General features: G+C 38.8%; 1 protein-coding gene across 1 annotated transcript in view; it reads right to left on the bottom strand.

The window, feature by feature from the left end:
• Positions 1-16854, bottom strand: part of arhgap10 (Rho GTPase activating protein 10) — a 121889-nt gene extending 105035 nt beyond the window's left edge. Inside the window, exon 1 of the mRNA XM_067441357.1 lies at positions 16313-16854. Within this exon, the coding sequence (XP_067297458.1) occupies positions 16313-16466 (154 nt within the window). The 5' untranslated portion in view covers positions 16467-16854. The remainder of the gene's footprint in view (positions 1-16312) is intronic.
• Between the last annotated feature and the right edge of the window lie 12 nt (positions 16855-16866).

Consider the following 16866-nt stretch of genomic DNA (forward strand, 5'->3'; position numbering starts at 1 on the left):
CATGGCATGGTTGTTGGTGCTAGTCGGGCCGGTCTGACAATCTGCTCAGTTACTGGGATTTTCACATTCAGCCATTTCTAGGGTTTACAAAGAATGGTGTGGAAAGGGAAAAACATCCAGTTTGCGGAAGTCCTGTGGGCGAAAAATGCCTTGCTGATGAAAGGGCTTAGAGGAGAATGGGCCGACTGATTCAAGCTTATAGAACCACTCGTTACAACCGAGGTATGCAGCAAAGCATTTGTGAAGCCACAACACACACAACCTTGAGGCGGATGGGCTACAACCAACCTGGTCTCACAGAATTCCGTGAAATCAACACGGACCCTTAACTCAAAAATAGCCTACTTTTATATTTCGGAGCAACTAACTCCACTCCTACCCTTAACCTACCCACTGCCAACAATATAAAACACATAACAGGCAAATAAATGTACAGTCACAGTTATTTATTGCAAAAATGGACCAGAAACAGTACAGAAGTATTAACTCATGTTGCATTCCAAGTCTTCTGAAGTCATATGATATCTTCATGTAGTTGATCAAAATGTTTTAATCGTTGAAATGATGATCGCGCTCCACACACGCACACGTTCATATTTCTACTGATTCAAATGATACAGACGACTCTTCAGCATGACACGATCGGTCACGAGACACACGAGAGCCAATGGCATTTTACAATCAAAGCTGACGTAATGACACAATTGGTCACGCAAAATACAACAGCCAATGCTGTCAAAGATGACGTGATGTTTCTTCAGGCGGCAATATTTGAAATGTATTAATATTCGGCAGATGGACTCGACGTTACTGATCGCTTTTGGCGATTTTCTGCACAGAAATCAATCGTTTGGTCTCGGAACACTTGGAATATTTGTAGTTTCTGAATAAATTGTGCCTGCAGCATCTGTGTATCTGCCTGTTATATCCTGTTTTTTTCATAATTCACAAATGGGTAGGTTTAGGGAAGGGATTGAGTTAAGTGTTCAAAAAGTGTCTGAATAAAAAGAAAAAGAAATGTAAATAATTTATGCTAACTGAATCAAACTGACGAATATAAGGTGTTGGAACAGGGAATCCATGTGTGGACCACAGATGCTGCCTGTCATTGACTTACATAGGCATCACTTCCGTGAACCCATCCCAGAATTGGGCATTGTTTAAATGCCACGGCCTACCTGAGCATTGTTTCTGACCATGTCCATCCCTTAATGACCACCATGTAACCATCCTCTGATGGCTACTTCAAGCAGGATAATGCACTATGTCACAAAGTTCGAATCATTTCAATTTCAAAAAGTTTCTTGAACATGAAATGAGTTCACTGTACTAAAATGGCCCCCACAGTCACCAGATCTCTACCCAACAGAGCATCTTTGGGATGTGGTGGAACGGAAGCTTTGTGCCCTGGATGTGTACCCCACAAATCTCCATCAACAAGATGCAATCCTCTCAATATGGGCCAACATTTCTAAAGAATACTTTCAGCACCTTGTTGAATCAGTGACACGTAGAATTAAGGCAGTTCTGAAGGTGAAAGGGGTTAAAAACATTATTAGTATGGTGTTCCTAATAATCCTTTAGGTAAGTGTATAACTCCAAAATAATCATGACTGAATTGAATCGGCATCGAATTTGAATTGCAAGCTTGTAATTTGAAATTGTGACATTTGTGTCAATACCCAGCCCTAATAATTGCAATATGAGTGTATATATAAATGCACTGATTGTCATCAAAAATTTATGAATTTTTGCAAACATAAGACAAGCGATTTGGTCGATTTCACAACCACAAGTAAAACAAGTAAAAGTGGAAGAACTGGAACCTTTAATGGTTATTTGCCTCAGGGACATGGCCAATTCTGTTTAACATGACACCTGAAAGTCACGTTATACTAGATATAAGATAATATGCAAGACATATACTAGGTTCCTATCTATTGAGAAACTTTTTCTGGAAAAAATAAATACAAAAATAAATTTCATAAAAGAGTATTTATGAAATATGATGAATATAAGGTATTTGACCTGTCTTATAGTACACTATACAACATGTAGGGCAATAACTTTTTTACGTTTTAGATTTTACTGTCCATCAGAGTACCAATTTGTTCTCTGCAGAGATTCTCTCGGTTTATGACCATGAGTTATTTGGTACTTTTCTGCTGTAATATATTCATTTCTGCATGGGCATCTATATAGGAGACCATAATGTTCAAGTCAATTGAGCAGTGAGCACAGGGGCAAAGCCAGTCACTACAACATTAAGAAATACTCACATCCTGCTTCAGAAAGTCAAATGCCAGTGAAAAGTTAATCCATCCATGCATGCCAAGTTTAACTCTGCTAATATGGTGATCAACTGTTTGTATAATATTCAGTTATGCCAAAAATTTAATTTTGTTGGCAAATACAGTTAATGTCAAAATGTAATTTGTTAATAGACAGTAAGGTGACCCACACAGATACTGAAATGGTCATTTGGAATTATGGCCATAGAAGTTGCCTGTTAAAAAGTTGTCAAGTGTTGAACTACTACTAAAATTGCGGGGTAAAGCAGTGCTGTTTTACTTGGTCAAAACAAGGGGTGGAACGGTTTTCGGTAATAAAAAAATAAAAATAAAAAAATCGAATCGAACTGAACCGTACCGTACGGTCACTCTCGTATGCCGTATGCTCGAATGTGACTCACTCAGTCATTTACGCCGTCATCACCTGGGTGTTGACAGCAAACGAGAGCAGGTGAGACCTGGGGCCTATTGCACAAAACTAGGATACGGCAGGGATATCTTTGTGATCCTGGCTCAATTTATCCGCTAATATAGTTATCTTTTGTTTACCTTATCCTAGTTTTGTGCAATAGGCCCCTGACCTGAACAGCACACACTGTTTTTAAACTAATTTAAGCCTTGCCAATTAAAACATTAAAGAGAAAGATTTGTGCACACTGAGAGAAGATTTGTGTGCACACGCCGCGTCGCAGATAGCGTGCAAATATTGAGAAATGTTTCAAGGCTTGCGTTTAAACTGACAAACTCAAACCAAAAATGTATCAACATGCCTATTTTGGTGAGTAATCCTAGCAAATATATTAGGTTATGCCTCAAAGTATTTACTGATTTGAATTATTTCTTAAACTGCTGCCTGTGTTGTTGTTTTTTTTTTATGTTAATCAAACAACAGATGACAAAGAATTCACTCACTGCTCTTGCCTGAATAGCTTTTGTAACTTCAATAAAGATTAGGCTAATCTGTATTTACTTTATACCAAGCCTGCAGTCTCCCTCTCATTTACTGAAGCTTTCGCGCCTCGATCGCCCCCCGGCGACCGGTCCCAGTATAGCCGCCCCTCTGTGTTTTCTAATGGACACTAGGCAAACTAAATAATAAAATTACACTTCAAAAATGTTCCCCCAAAGTTAGTATATGTCACTGAAGGCAGTTATCATCACGATGATTTCATTTCAGGTGTTCGTTTTAAAAATAAGTTTAGTCTGAGTTAGTTATTTGATGCTATAAAAACGGGGGTGTGACGTCATGATTGACAGCTGAGACTGACGGCTTCTCTGAGTGAAGTTGTCACTGAGGCACTAACGGACTTTTTTCGAAATTTTTGGGAGCAGATTAGAGCTTTAGCTTTAATTTCTACATTTCCATAACTGTTTATTTCACACCAACATAATTAATTGTTCTGCATCTGCGAGCGTGTGGGCGGGCTTTTGATATCGCGACTGTACTTCCTGCTCTACTTCCTGCGCTCTACTGCGCAACTCCGGTCCCGAAATCGCTACTGCGCAGACTCGGTCCCAAGATGTCCGCGCCGTGCAAGGCTGCCTGAAAGCTTCAAATATGGCAAGCGGAAACGGATGATGTCGAGTCGTCCATATTTTTTTACGGTCTATGCTTTATACAGTGAAGATTATAATATGCAATGTTATTTTATATATGATTATTTTATTAAATTTCTGTACCTGGAAAATCTGAAAATCACTGTGTAGTTTATATGCATCTTTGCTCTAGTGTATGTATTTGTGCTATTGCTTGAGTTAGATTATTTGTTCTTATTTTTATTATTTTTATTTAACAAATGTCCTTATTACCTTACATAGCACATATCGAACCATGCCGAAACCATGACCCTTAAACCGTGATACAAACCGAACTGTGAGTAAACGGTCCTGCACACTGCAAATTGTCAAAATCCTTTGCAAATGTTGCTTGTCAGACTGTATGAACATGATCCCTGATGTAAGCCATGTCACACTGAAAGATCTCAGTTGTCATTAATGTCAGACTGTACGATAGTCAAGGTGGGCTAAAGACGGACACGCAAAAGAAAACATGTCCAGAGTTTTATATCATCAATGAATGACGCGTTCAGAGACGGTGAGCTTCATTACACGCGGGACTGAAATGGTGACTACAAAGAAATCTCTAGCTCTCGTTTTGGTCATAGTTTATCTTGAAAAACTGAGATATTTGACAGTCAACGTAGGAGAAGTCACACTGCAGAATTGTGCGGCAAATCTTCTGACACTGCCAGAATTTCGTCTGATGGTACAATTTGATCAAAACGGTCATTAATCGGCTGCCGGTGAACATGTCAAACTAACGATCAAAGACTTCAGATTTTAGCCAAGAATCAGAGGAATCTTAGCGGATTTGCAAAATTTGTCTCAGTCGGCCAAATCTAGGCCAAAATCGCACGGTTCACACGGCTTAATTTGAACCATTCCACCCCTAGTCAAAACAATATTAAATTCCAAATACTAAAAAAACATACTAAAAATACATTAGAGGTGGCTTACTCAAAACAAAGGCGTAGCTTGATGACCCCGTGAACGAGTGTGGAGTCATGGGGAGTTGTAGTCCTGACTCTTCACCTCCATGGACTCGGGCAGAAATCATATTTATGAATGAGCGATTAAAAATTGTATTAACATTAAGGTGGTATAAAGCAGGACATGCTGAGAGCCATTGGGAGCAAATGCCAATGAGTGAGACCTGCGTGGAACACTGAGCTTTTATCATGCTTATGCTGCAGTCTGCCCCTTATGCTCTTTTCGCTGCGTATGTGGGGTAACGCAGCGTTGTTTAACATGGTTAAAATTCTTGATCGATATTAAAATATTATATAAAGAAAAACTTTTCAGGTTTATTCAGGCCTCGACATTAACTCGGGTTGGGCATCGAGACTCGGTTCCAACTTGGAACCGTTTAAAAAAATAACGATTCCATTGGAATCGTTTAGAAAATTTGTTTTCGGTTCCGATCATCGGTTCCAAAGGCGCAAGTTTTGGTTTCCATGGTCACCTGATTTCCGGTGCTTGCGCGCCCGCTTGTTCTTTTAGCCATGGAAGCCCGGTAAACGGCGCTCTGAAGTGTGGATTTATTTCACTTTTTAAAAGCCTGGGTCGGCACAGTGCAACTAGTGTTGTCAAAAATATCGATACTGAAATATCTGAAAAGATATGATAGCCTGCTCAGTTTCTACAGTATCGATCCCAGCTGCTCTCCTCTCCTTCTCTGACCAACCGCATATTCTCACTCAGCCTGGTTAACCCTCTGAACACGGCGAACGCGTGTTCTGCTGGACTTTTCCTTGCGACAGAGTGTTAGTGTGTTTGATCGGTCAGAATTTCGCGCGGGATCGCACATAATTCTACGAATCCCTCAGATTTCAAGCTCACATCTGAAGCACACACACACACATACCGTAATAAGCCCCCTCTGACATACAAGTGCAAATATTTGCTTCTTTTTCCAGCTTATTATTGGTCAAAAACAATCAACCAAATTCTCAGTGCACATTTTGAAGAGTATTAATGTAAACACAGTCGTAAACAATTCAGGAAGAAATGAAGAATGAGTAACAGGAACAGTGTTCAGGATCCATGAGTGCGGCAGTTCTTAAAGGGACAGAAGTCATTTGTTATTCAAAGTCAAACTACAAAAAGACAAACGATCACACTGCTCTTGACTGATCTACTTTAATGGTTGTATATGAAACTATTAATTTTTTTGCAAAAAACATTATCCAATGTTATTTTAAATTTAATTAGACACTTTGCGTTTAATTCAGTTTTTTACCTGAATGTTAGACCTACCTGAAAAAATAAAGCAGTCTATTTCATTTTTATATTTTATTCTATTTTATTTATTTGTGCTATTTTTTGTAATGTTTATTTGTTCTTATTTAATTACTGTTTAGTCGACTTTTTAAAATCAATTTACCATTCGAAATCAAGCTTACTTGTGCTGTGTGTAAGCTATTGCAACACAATTACCCCGTTGTAAAAAATACATTGAGTTAGAAAATATTTGTGAAAGAATTTTAATAGTAATTGATCAATGTTTATATAGGAGAAAAAGCTTAAAAACTTGATCATATAAAGTGATCTCTTTAGAAGAAATGTTTGATTGCCTAGACTTTCTAAAGACATGCAAAAAAAATAATTATATAAAAAATATCTAATTGACAGTATATGCGGCGTTTTTCCCCCGTGGTATTGAAAATAGCATTGAATATCGATGTGACATGTTTTGACTCCACCCCTCAAAGAATCGGAATCGAAAAGAACCGGAATCGAAAGTAAGAATCGGAATCAGAATCGTTCAAATAAAAACGATGCCCAACCCTAACATAAACGCTAGTCCGGGACTAGCTCTTTTTTAAGTGAAAAACTATTTTACTTGCCCTACGGACAAGAGCCTGATTAAAACAAAAAATAACTAGCAAATCACCAAAATGCACGAATGATTGTGCATTAATTTAATGTAAATGGCGATCGATAGTGGTGGATAATAATATACGATGAACTGACGATAACAGTCGTCAGTCTGTTGTGGGGCTGGACAATAATTCAATATCAATATATATCGCGATATAATTTTTTTCAATGGTGATATGATTTTTAAACACATTTCCAGATATTTCGATATATACATTACACCACGGACACGCAGTCAGTGCTCAGCAGTAGTAGGCTGATAGATCCAACGCGGCAAGTTTTAGCTACAAAAAGAGTTTCCCTGACTAATACAAATGTGACTGGACGAGCTTCCACAAGTAAGAAGAAAGAAATAGTTGATAAGAGAAGAAAGACTAACTTTCTTTAGTGGCGTGGAAGTGGTTCGGCTATCTACAGCACTATTCACACGGGATTAGTATTATAGGGACCTCTGTGATTTAGAAATGACTCCTCCACATCTGAGTTTTGCGTGCCGCATTCGCACGGGATAAACAAGCCTGTGATTTTACTTGAATTTACTGACTTCTCCCGGATATGATAGACTTCGTTATAGATATATAGCTGTATGAAATCATAAACAAGCATCGATATCGTTTTGATTATGTTACAGTAGCCTAATAAATAAACATAATTTCGTTCAGTCAGCGAACAGACGCCATGAACTGAGCTCAGACCAGCGGCACGAATCACGAGTCATTTATCACGAGTGAGAAGCTGACAATATACGGCGGAAGATTCAGTTTCAAATGCAAAAGTGGCTATTTAAACAAGCTTGTCATTGTACTGTTCTGTTCTGTTCTGTTTTTCATTAAGAACAGTATTGGTGTTAATATTAAACACACCATTCAATCAGATTACTCTCAAATTGATACTCATTCTAAAGTGAAAGTATAATCCGTGCGGGCGCGGCTGCACGGGAATTCATAACGGTGCGCATTATGAATGCAGACTTTATTCTTCGTGAAAGATAAAGATAGAAATGCTCACAGGAAGAAAAAAAAGCTTGCAAAAATTATATACAATCCGCCTAATCCTGGCCAAATCACAGAGATGTCGATTCGCAGGGGACTAATATTATCACAGGACCTCGGTGTTCGGCGAAATATGGTAGGTCATTTGCGGGGGAATTTTTACTTTACAAATTACAGACATGGCCGATTCGCAGGGGATTAAGATCACAGACATTCTCTGCAATTATTACAAATCACCAGAGGTCCCCAGATAATACTAGTCCTGTGCGAATGGGGCTTAAGATCTGATATTAAACTTCAGGTTTCAGTGTGCTGCAAAATGTGCCGGAGAGGTGCCGACTAGGGGTGTAACAATACATCGACATAGATGCATCAATCTAATATCTAACAATATGATGCCAAGCCTTACAAATAATCCATGTAGACTATTTGTGTAAGAGGCAAGTGGCACATTTGTTTTAATACTTTCCACATTTGCACACAATGACATCTATTAACACCAACGCATTCATTCTCGTTTAAATTACCTTTCAAAGCCGTGAAAGACGGTCAGACAAAGGCTTCATTTGCTCGTGTTTAAAGCCTTGCAAAAAGTAGCGTGCACTCATCTCAAACAGAGCAAAAATAGGCCACTGAATTGAGTCTTCTTTTATTTATTTTTTGTGCATCAGTAGATAAAGGTCTATAGTTTTGCATAAAAGGAGAATATAGCGCTATGAATCGTTCTTCACTGAATTTAAAACTTAAAAGAAAATGCTCAATAAACTGCATCTGCGAAGTGAGAGTCTTATGTTTATTTGACGGTGATTTCACATTTCTTGTTCATATAAAGGCTAAATGCAAATAAAAGGTGAACATTAATTTATTTGTACCGTTTTTATTTCTAAAATATTATATAGTTTTATAGGAGGAGGTTTCATAGACTTGGCAAATTAATTTTTCAGAAGTTTGTAGGTACAGACATCCTTTGTGGCAGTTCAGTTTTTCTAAAGCTTTTATATAGTTCATATCGATATCGAAATTATATCTTATCGAGCGAAATTAAGAAATATATCGTGATATAAATTTTGGCCATATCGTCCAGCCCTAGTCTGTTGCGCTGTTGACAGTCCTGCAGCCTCTCGAGGAGAAATTACAACACTAGAGTCTTTAAGCTGTTTCCTGAATATCATCACAACTGAAAACGACACTGCTTTCATATGACAGTTTCATAAACAATTAATTAACATTCACTTACATTTACATTCACTTAAAGTCACTTACATTTTAGATGCAATATTGAGTGCTTTTGTTCTATTTCAGCAGTGAAAATCGTTCACACACAGCAGAACCGTAACGCGTCTCACAGCAACAAGTGTGTTACTAAACGACTCAGTGTTTGAATGAATCGTTTGAATGAACGACTCAATGACTCACTCATTAAGATGGCCACCAGCTGCCACCTACTGGAGGTTTAGTTTCATGTTTAAACCTACTTTCCAACATTTCTTTAGCCTGACAAGCCAGACCCACATCAAGATGTTTGGTCTGGAAACTCACCATTGACAGGGCTCAATCCGAGGGGCGGGATAAACGGTTGTCTTTCAAACTCCCTCTGCACGCGATAGGATAGCGCTACACCAACCGGAGCAATGACGGTGAAGGGGAGCTCGCTGACTGATTAAACATTCGCCGTATCCAGTCGGCTAAACTCCGAACACATCTTCCCTTTTTAAGAATGACTTCAGTGCCGCTCTGTTCTTTTCTCAGAGAAAAGCTTAACTCCAAGTCTACCGGAGGCGCGGGCAGAGCTGATTCGAAAGACCGCCGCCGTTCGCCAGTTTCTGTGTTGACTAGAAGACTGTGTTACTAGAAGCACGCAAATGCAACTCGGCCGTCGTCATTATGGCCCCGCCCGCCGACTCTATAGCCTACACGATGTGATTGGGTCGTCCAGATTCTGAGGAATACAGCTCAGATAGGAATTGAGAGTTGCTAGACCACACTTGCGGGCAAATTAAATTAGCTGCCGCTAGGGTGCGTCTAGATTTCTAGGCTAACATTTCTTATGTGTCTATTCAAAATTACAAATCTCAAAACATTATTTAATGCAGTTGTAATTTTTCAGTGTAAATTATTTAGTTTGATTGTTAACAGCCCTTATAGTGTCTTAATTTAATGTATTGATCAAATTTAACAATATAAAATGAAACCTGAAGCATAGCCTATATTTAATAAGATTAGGGAGGAAATGCCCTTCATAAAAATATCATGTAGGTAAATTTGAAATGATTCAATAACATTTTTTTAAAAAAGAAAGAAAAATTCACAAATATGCAGATTTAAATATGTCAAAGCTGATTCAACACTGGTGAGAATATTGCTTCAGAATAAATTATAGTTACAACAAACACACACACACACACACACACACACACGCACACGCACACGCACACGCGCGCGCGCGCACGCACACGCGCGCAAAATAAAAAAAATATCCAACTTTTTTCCGGACAAGCACATTTTTACTCGGACAAGTGAATGAACGATTTACTTGTCCGAAGGACAAGCACATGAACATGCTTAATGTCAAGCCCTGTTATTCATTATAATGATTCATTATAAAACATATTATATGATGAAGAAAACTCTTTCTGATTATGCTGTTAGCCACTTGACAAAATTGTGTTGTCTCTGTGACATGGTAAAAACATAGTACTCATGGTAAATCAAGAAAACAAGAGATTTAAACAATAGCCCCGTTTCCACCTAAATTACCCGGAACAATTTGTACCAGGAACTTTTTTACAGGAACTTTTCTCCCGCCCAGACCTGCAGCTGTCTGCGTTTCGACCGCGATAAAGTTCCGAGAAGATTAGGCAAATTAGTCCGGTGATGTAGGACTGCACGCGACTGTTCCTCCAAGCCAGTGACGGACAAGGGCTGTCACTTTTTATTCGATATTCGAATATGCATTCGAAGATGACGTGAAATATCCGTAATCGAACTATAAATAAACTATCCGGTTTTTAAAGTGCCATGTAGCGCAATTGTTTTTACTGTCGGTGCGTTTACATGGAGCACTGTAATCAGTTTAAAAGTCCAATCTGAAGGAAAATGCTCCATATAAACACCTCAATCGTAATAAAAATGCCCAAACTGAATGAAATTGTAATCGTTTTGAGATGGGTGGATAAATCTTTTCATGAATCGATCAAACGCAACATTTCACCATGTAAACGACCTGACCGGATTACTTTTGAGTGTGCGTCCTTATGTGACAACAGCGCGCGCCTTCACCACTGAAGAGCACACGTCGCGCTCATGCACCAAGCATGACAAGAGAGGAAAATACATTTTTCTGAGGGATAATCTTTTTATTTCATAAGAAGTTATGAAGATAATGTTGGCATAATGACACTGTCCCTAAGCCTATGTAAGCAAACAATCATTAACTACTTCAACTGCGCCTGACATTAGAATTCATTTTTTCTGAGATGATTATTACACTTTACAACAAATGAATAGCTTTTATAAAACCGTAAAGTCCTGGTGGCCGTTGAGAGTTGCTATGGCATCCGTAAACACATTCAGCTGCTGGAGATGACGGCGTTGTAGATAATTGAATATATTCGAATGCCTTGCTTGATATTTGATATCCGTTCGAATTAGATTTTTTTCAAAAATGACAGCCCTAGCAGACAGTAATCATTTTTGTGTGTACCGATTGAAAGATTTAGTGGATTTAGTTATTATAAGCTATTTATTTGTTTAAATAATCATCTCAGAAAAAATAATAATTCTTCTGTCAGGCGCAGTTAAAGTAAAAAACTGCCTGGGGCAATATACGCTGTGTCATTACTCCAACATTATCTTCATTATCTTATAACTTACGAAATAAAAAGTTAACCCCTCAGAAAAATTAACTTTCCTCTCTTGTCAACATGAGCGCGGCGTGTAAGACTTTTAAAAATGCCGAGTTGAACCTAAATGCTGCGTCAGCTCAACCAATCAGCATGTTCAGCGCCCAAGTCCCGCCCTCGAAAGTTCCTGAACTTTAGCCCCGTTTCCACCACAGGAACTTTACCCAGGAACCAGGAACTTTGGGGGGTACTTCGTGTGTTTAGACCGCAGGAACCAGGGTCTAAATGAAGTTCCGGGTAAATATTTCCCCCTCCAAACGGCCCTGCTCGCGAGGTAGTACTTTTTCAAAGTTCAGGAACTTTCGAGGGCGGGACTTAGGCGCTGAACATGCTGATTGGTTGAGCTGACGCAGCATTTTATTTCAACTCAGCATTTTTAAAAGTCTTTTGCGAGGTTCGGTCTACGTTCAGTAATAATCAGTCTTACACGCCGCGCTCATGTTGACAAGAGAGGAAAGTTAATTTTTCTGAGGGGTTAACTTTTTATTTCGTAAGTTATGAAGATAATGTTGGAGTAATGACACAGCGTATATTGCCCCAGGCAGTTTTTACTTTAACTGCGCCTGACAGAATTGTTTTTTTCTCAGATGATTATTTAAACAAATAAATAGCTTATAATATAATACTGTATAGACCCTTTTACTGTTTGTATACAATGATGACGTAGCAACGTATGAGCGCGCATTTTGGCAACAAACTGTGGCGAGAATCAGCAGCATGTCAAGCTACGTGAGCGGATTAAGCAACACAAACCGAGAAAGTTATTTTAAAAAGTTGACTTTATCAAATGGTATTCGGCTACCAGATCCGTGTACTATAGTGGAGTGGATAGAAGACGTTAGCAGATGGCCAGGTGGTCGGATATATACGTATTTAGTTGAGAAACCGAGCGTGTACACCCGAGACAAGCATATAAATCACTGGATGCTTAGGAATACGTTGTCTGTGGGCATGTACAGAATGTCCAATACAATTTGCTACATTTATTCTTATTCTTCACACAGACATACATTTATCCTTTTCCTTACATTTTATGTTGTTATTGATTCATATGTGTCGACACACTTCTGTTTAAAGTTTAATTTTGTAATGCTATAGTACTTAAATACCAACTACGTTTCTTGCATACATTTCTCAGATGGTTATTTTGCAATTAAACTATTAATAAAATCATTACAAATGAAATTGATAAGTACTGTGATTATTGATATGATAATCTGGGGGTGGGGGGTACATTATACACACCAGTGGCAGCCAGTGTTGGGAGGTTTATTATAAATAATTAAGTTTCAAGTGCAGTAAATGTTTTACAAATGTAATTTTTTTATGCGAGCATTTTTATGTCCTCGTTCCAATCAATGCATTTAATCGCCTGCAGCCACAGATACTGCCGGTTCTTCTGAAACGGCCGTGATCCTGTCAGAATCCTATAAGCCCATTGGTGGAATAGCGATTAGTGCAACCGAAAACGCAACAGCCAGACATTTTGATGCTGGGAAACCGTTTTGATAAACTTTCGGAGTAGCTAACACGTTAGAACAACTAGGGAAAAACGCCACTTCCGTTGCCAAAATGCGCGCGCAACTCTTTGATCACGTGGGCTGTAAAAGGGTCAATTAGTCCTGGTGGCCGTTAAGAGTTGCTATGGCTTCAGTTAACACACTCCAGCTGCTGGAGAAAACAGCGTTGACATTTTTGATGTGGCAGACTAACTGCTTATGTGACAAAATGATTGCGATTGAAAGTCATTACATGATCGGTTTAGATAACGTCTCATGTAAACAGTCCACTAAATCTTTCAATCGGTACACACAAAAATGATTACTGTCTGTTAGGGCTGTCATTTTTGAAAAAAATCGAATTCGAACGGAATTAAAATATCAAGCAATGCATTCGAATATATTCAATTCTCTACAACGCCGTCATCTCCAGCAGATGAATGTGTTTAAGGATGCCATAGCAACTCTCAACGGCCACCAGGACTTTACGGTTTTATAAAAGCTATTCATTTGTTGTAAAGTGTAATAATCATCTCAGAAAAAATAAATTCTAATGTCAGGCGCAGTTGAAGTAGTTAATGATTGTTTGCTTACATAGGCTTAGGGACAGTGCCATTATGCCAACATTATCTTCATAACTTCTTATGAAATAAAAAGTTTCTCCCTCAGAAAAATGTATTTTCCTCTCTTGTCATGCTTGGTGCATGAGCGCGACGTGTGCTCTTCCGTGGTGAAGGCGCGCGCTGTGCCTACATCACATAAGGACGCACACTCAAAAGTAATCCGGTCAGGTCGTTTACATGGTGAAATGTTTAGTTTGATCGATTCATGAAAAGGTTTATCCACCCATCTCAAAGCGATTACAATTTCATTCAGTTTGGGCATTTTTATTACGATTGATCAGGTGTTTATATGGAGCATTTTCCTTCAGATTGGACTTTTAAACTGATTACAGTGCTCCATGTAAACGCACCGACAGTAAAAACAATTGCGCTACATGGCACTTTAAAAACCGGATAGTTTATTTATAGTTCGATTACGGATATTTCACGTCATCTTCGAATGCATATCGAAGTGACAGCCCTTGTCCGTCACTGGCTTGGAGGAACAGTCGCGTGCAGTCCTCCATCACCGGACTAATTTGCCTAATCTTCTCGGAACTTTATCGCGGTCGAAACGCAGACAGCTGCAGGTCTGGGGGGGAGAAAAGTTCCTGTAAAAAAGTTCCTGGTACAAATTGTTCCGGGTAATTTTGGTGGAAACGGGGCTTTTGAAAAAGTACTACCCCGCGAGCAGGGCCGTTTGGAGGGGGAAATATTTACCCGGAACTTCATTTATACCCTGGTTCCTGCGGTCTAAACACACGAAGTACCACCCAAAGTTCCTAGTTCCTGGGTAAAATTCCTGTGGTGGAAACGGGGCTAATAAGACTAACTGTGTAGCGCTGTTACACAATGATTTGTTTTCTGTTGGTAAATATCCAAACAGTTGCTCATCTGTCTTATAAAACACAAACTATTAAAGCGTCTTGGTTTCTATGGCAATCAAGGGTAACGCGGATATGACGTCACTGACAGGTGACGTATGGAAACGTCATGACATGGTTAAAATAGTCATTCTTGTGCATGTGTCGTGGTTCTTCGTGAGTTCTCGTCAAAGGCCCACATGGAAAACAAAAATTAAGTTGAATAAAGTCGTTATTTCTATATATTTTTTTGCACACGAAAACTATTATCGTCGCTTTATAAAAGAACTGTAGATTCACTAGTGAGATGGACTTTTTAACAATGTCTTTAAGTACCTTTTATGGGTCTTGAGAGAGGAAATGTCATTGCTGCCAATGGCCTTTCTGAGCCATCGGATTTCAACAAAAATATTCTAATTTGTGTTATAAAGATGAACAAAGGTCTTACGAGTGTCAAAGGACATGAGTAAGTAATTAATGACAGAATTGTCATTTTTGGGTGAACTACCCTTCAAGTACAACTGAACATGACACCTGCTGAATGACAGCACTTAATATTACAAAACATTATAACAAAATAGTAGACCAAAAGGATAAAGCATTTGCTTGTTTTTTTCTATTTTTTTATCTTACTCCTGAGGGAAACTCACCAGAGACCTAAATTAACCTCTACCAATGGTTGGTTCATCTAAAATGCATGTTATTATTGGTTGTTGGTGATTGCTTTATGTTTCCTGTGATTGAAGCCAAATAAAACTAAAGCTAACCAAGCCACGATTATTATGTAGGCAGTGGATGTGTGGGCTTATGTACCATGAAGCCTGCCTTGCTGACCTGAACATCTTAATTTAGCCATATTTGCAGTATTATAAGGAAGCACGCAGGAAAAAAAAGAAAGAGGAACGAACCACACAATCTTAAAAAAATAATAATCCAAATTCAGACAAAATATACTTTAGCATAAAGCCATCCAGCACCTAAAAACGTTTGGCCTTTCTGTTTCATTTTTTTTTTTTTTTTTTTCCTGATACCAGAACACATACTCATTAAAGATAAGCCTACCCAGACACTGAAGATCCTAATAATTCAAACAAGTCCAAAAAAGGCCTGAACAGCCAAGGCATAATACGCAAGCTTTATTTTTAGCCAATTTGTTCTGCCCCGTCCTAAAGTGTAGAAAAATGAATGCATAAATGGGAGGAGAGAGACATAAAATGTTTACAATAGGCCTTACACGTGGAGGTGAAGTGGAGAGTCACATGACAGAGGTGATAAGCCACAAATGAAGATGCAAAACTGCTGATGTCTGAAATGAAAATTGGCCCAGTATTGTAGCCTTTTAACTTACACAAGTGATGCAAAAATGCCTCATGTAAACATACATAAAAAAGAAGACTTTTAGGACACCTGGTGAATTGCATATTTCACAAAACGTCAAAAAGGTCAGCGAATCTTATGCCACGCAAGCTCATTTCACCACATGAACCATGTTACTCTCGAGACCAGCAAACCCTCACACCCTCGCGCATATGTGGAAATAGAAATGACATGGTGACCTTGACAATAAATAAATAAATAAACAAACCCTGTTGGACTGATTTGGGTTAATGATAGGCTTTGACCTTTATTACGTTTAGTAACGTTACTGGATCACGTTGACTGAAAGGCTAGCAACTTCATTTAAAGCACACACTTCAAGTTTCAGTGATAAAATGACACTTACGTTTTGTGGCATTGATGAGATTCTTTCCATCTTTATATAGCTCTTTGATAAATCTGCCGGTTTTGTCCAGCTCTGCTTCATGAGCCTTGATTTTCTCCCTGAAAGCAGGACTATCCAGGTAACACTCACTGAACTCCAACGGGTGTAAACCCATTTTTACTGGATTCAGCTAGTTTACTGACTAGCTAGCGTTTAAATCCCGTTAGAAAGCGACCAGCGAATGAATAAAACCTGGTCAAATGTAGAAACAAAATGAAAAATGAACGCAAAGCTATACTAAAAACGATCTACTAACGCGTCCCCGTAAGACCAAACGTGTCGGGACTTTTTGGGGGTGATAAAACTCTGTCCAAGTCGAGCAAATAAACTTGTTCCTGTGTATATAAAGTATGCCACAGGGTTAAACTCTCGCAAGATAAGATAAACAGTTAAACGCTAGACTGATATCTGTTAAAATAAAGGTAATAATGTCCAGTCAGGTTTTTGGTCCACGAATGACAGTCGAGCGCGACTCCTCCCGCCTCGTGCAGGGCTCTCAGGGCTTTTTCTGGCTC

The sequence above is a fragment of the Pseudorasbora parva genome, chromosome 4 (assembly GCF_024679245.1).
Source record: "Pseudorasbora parva isolate DD20220531a chromosome 4, ASM2467924v1, whole genome shotgun sequence".
NCBI classification, from domain to species: domain Eukaryota; kingdom Metazoa; phylum Chordata; class Actinopteri; order Cypriniformes; family Gobionidae; genus Pseudorasbora; species Pseudorasbora parva.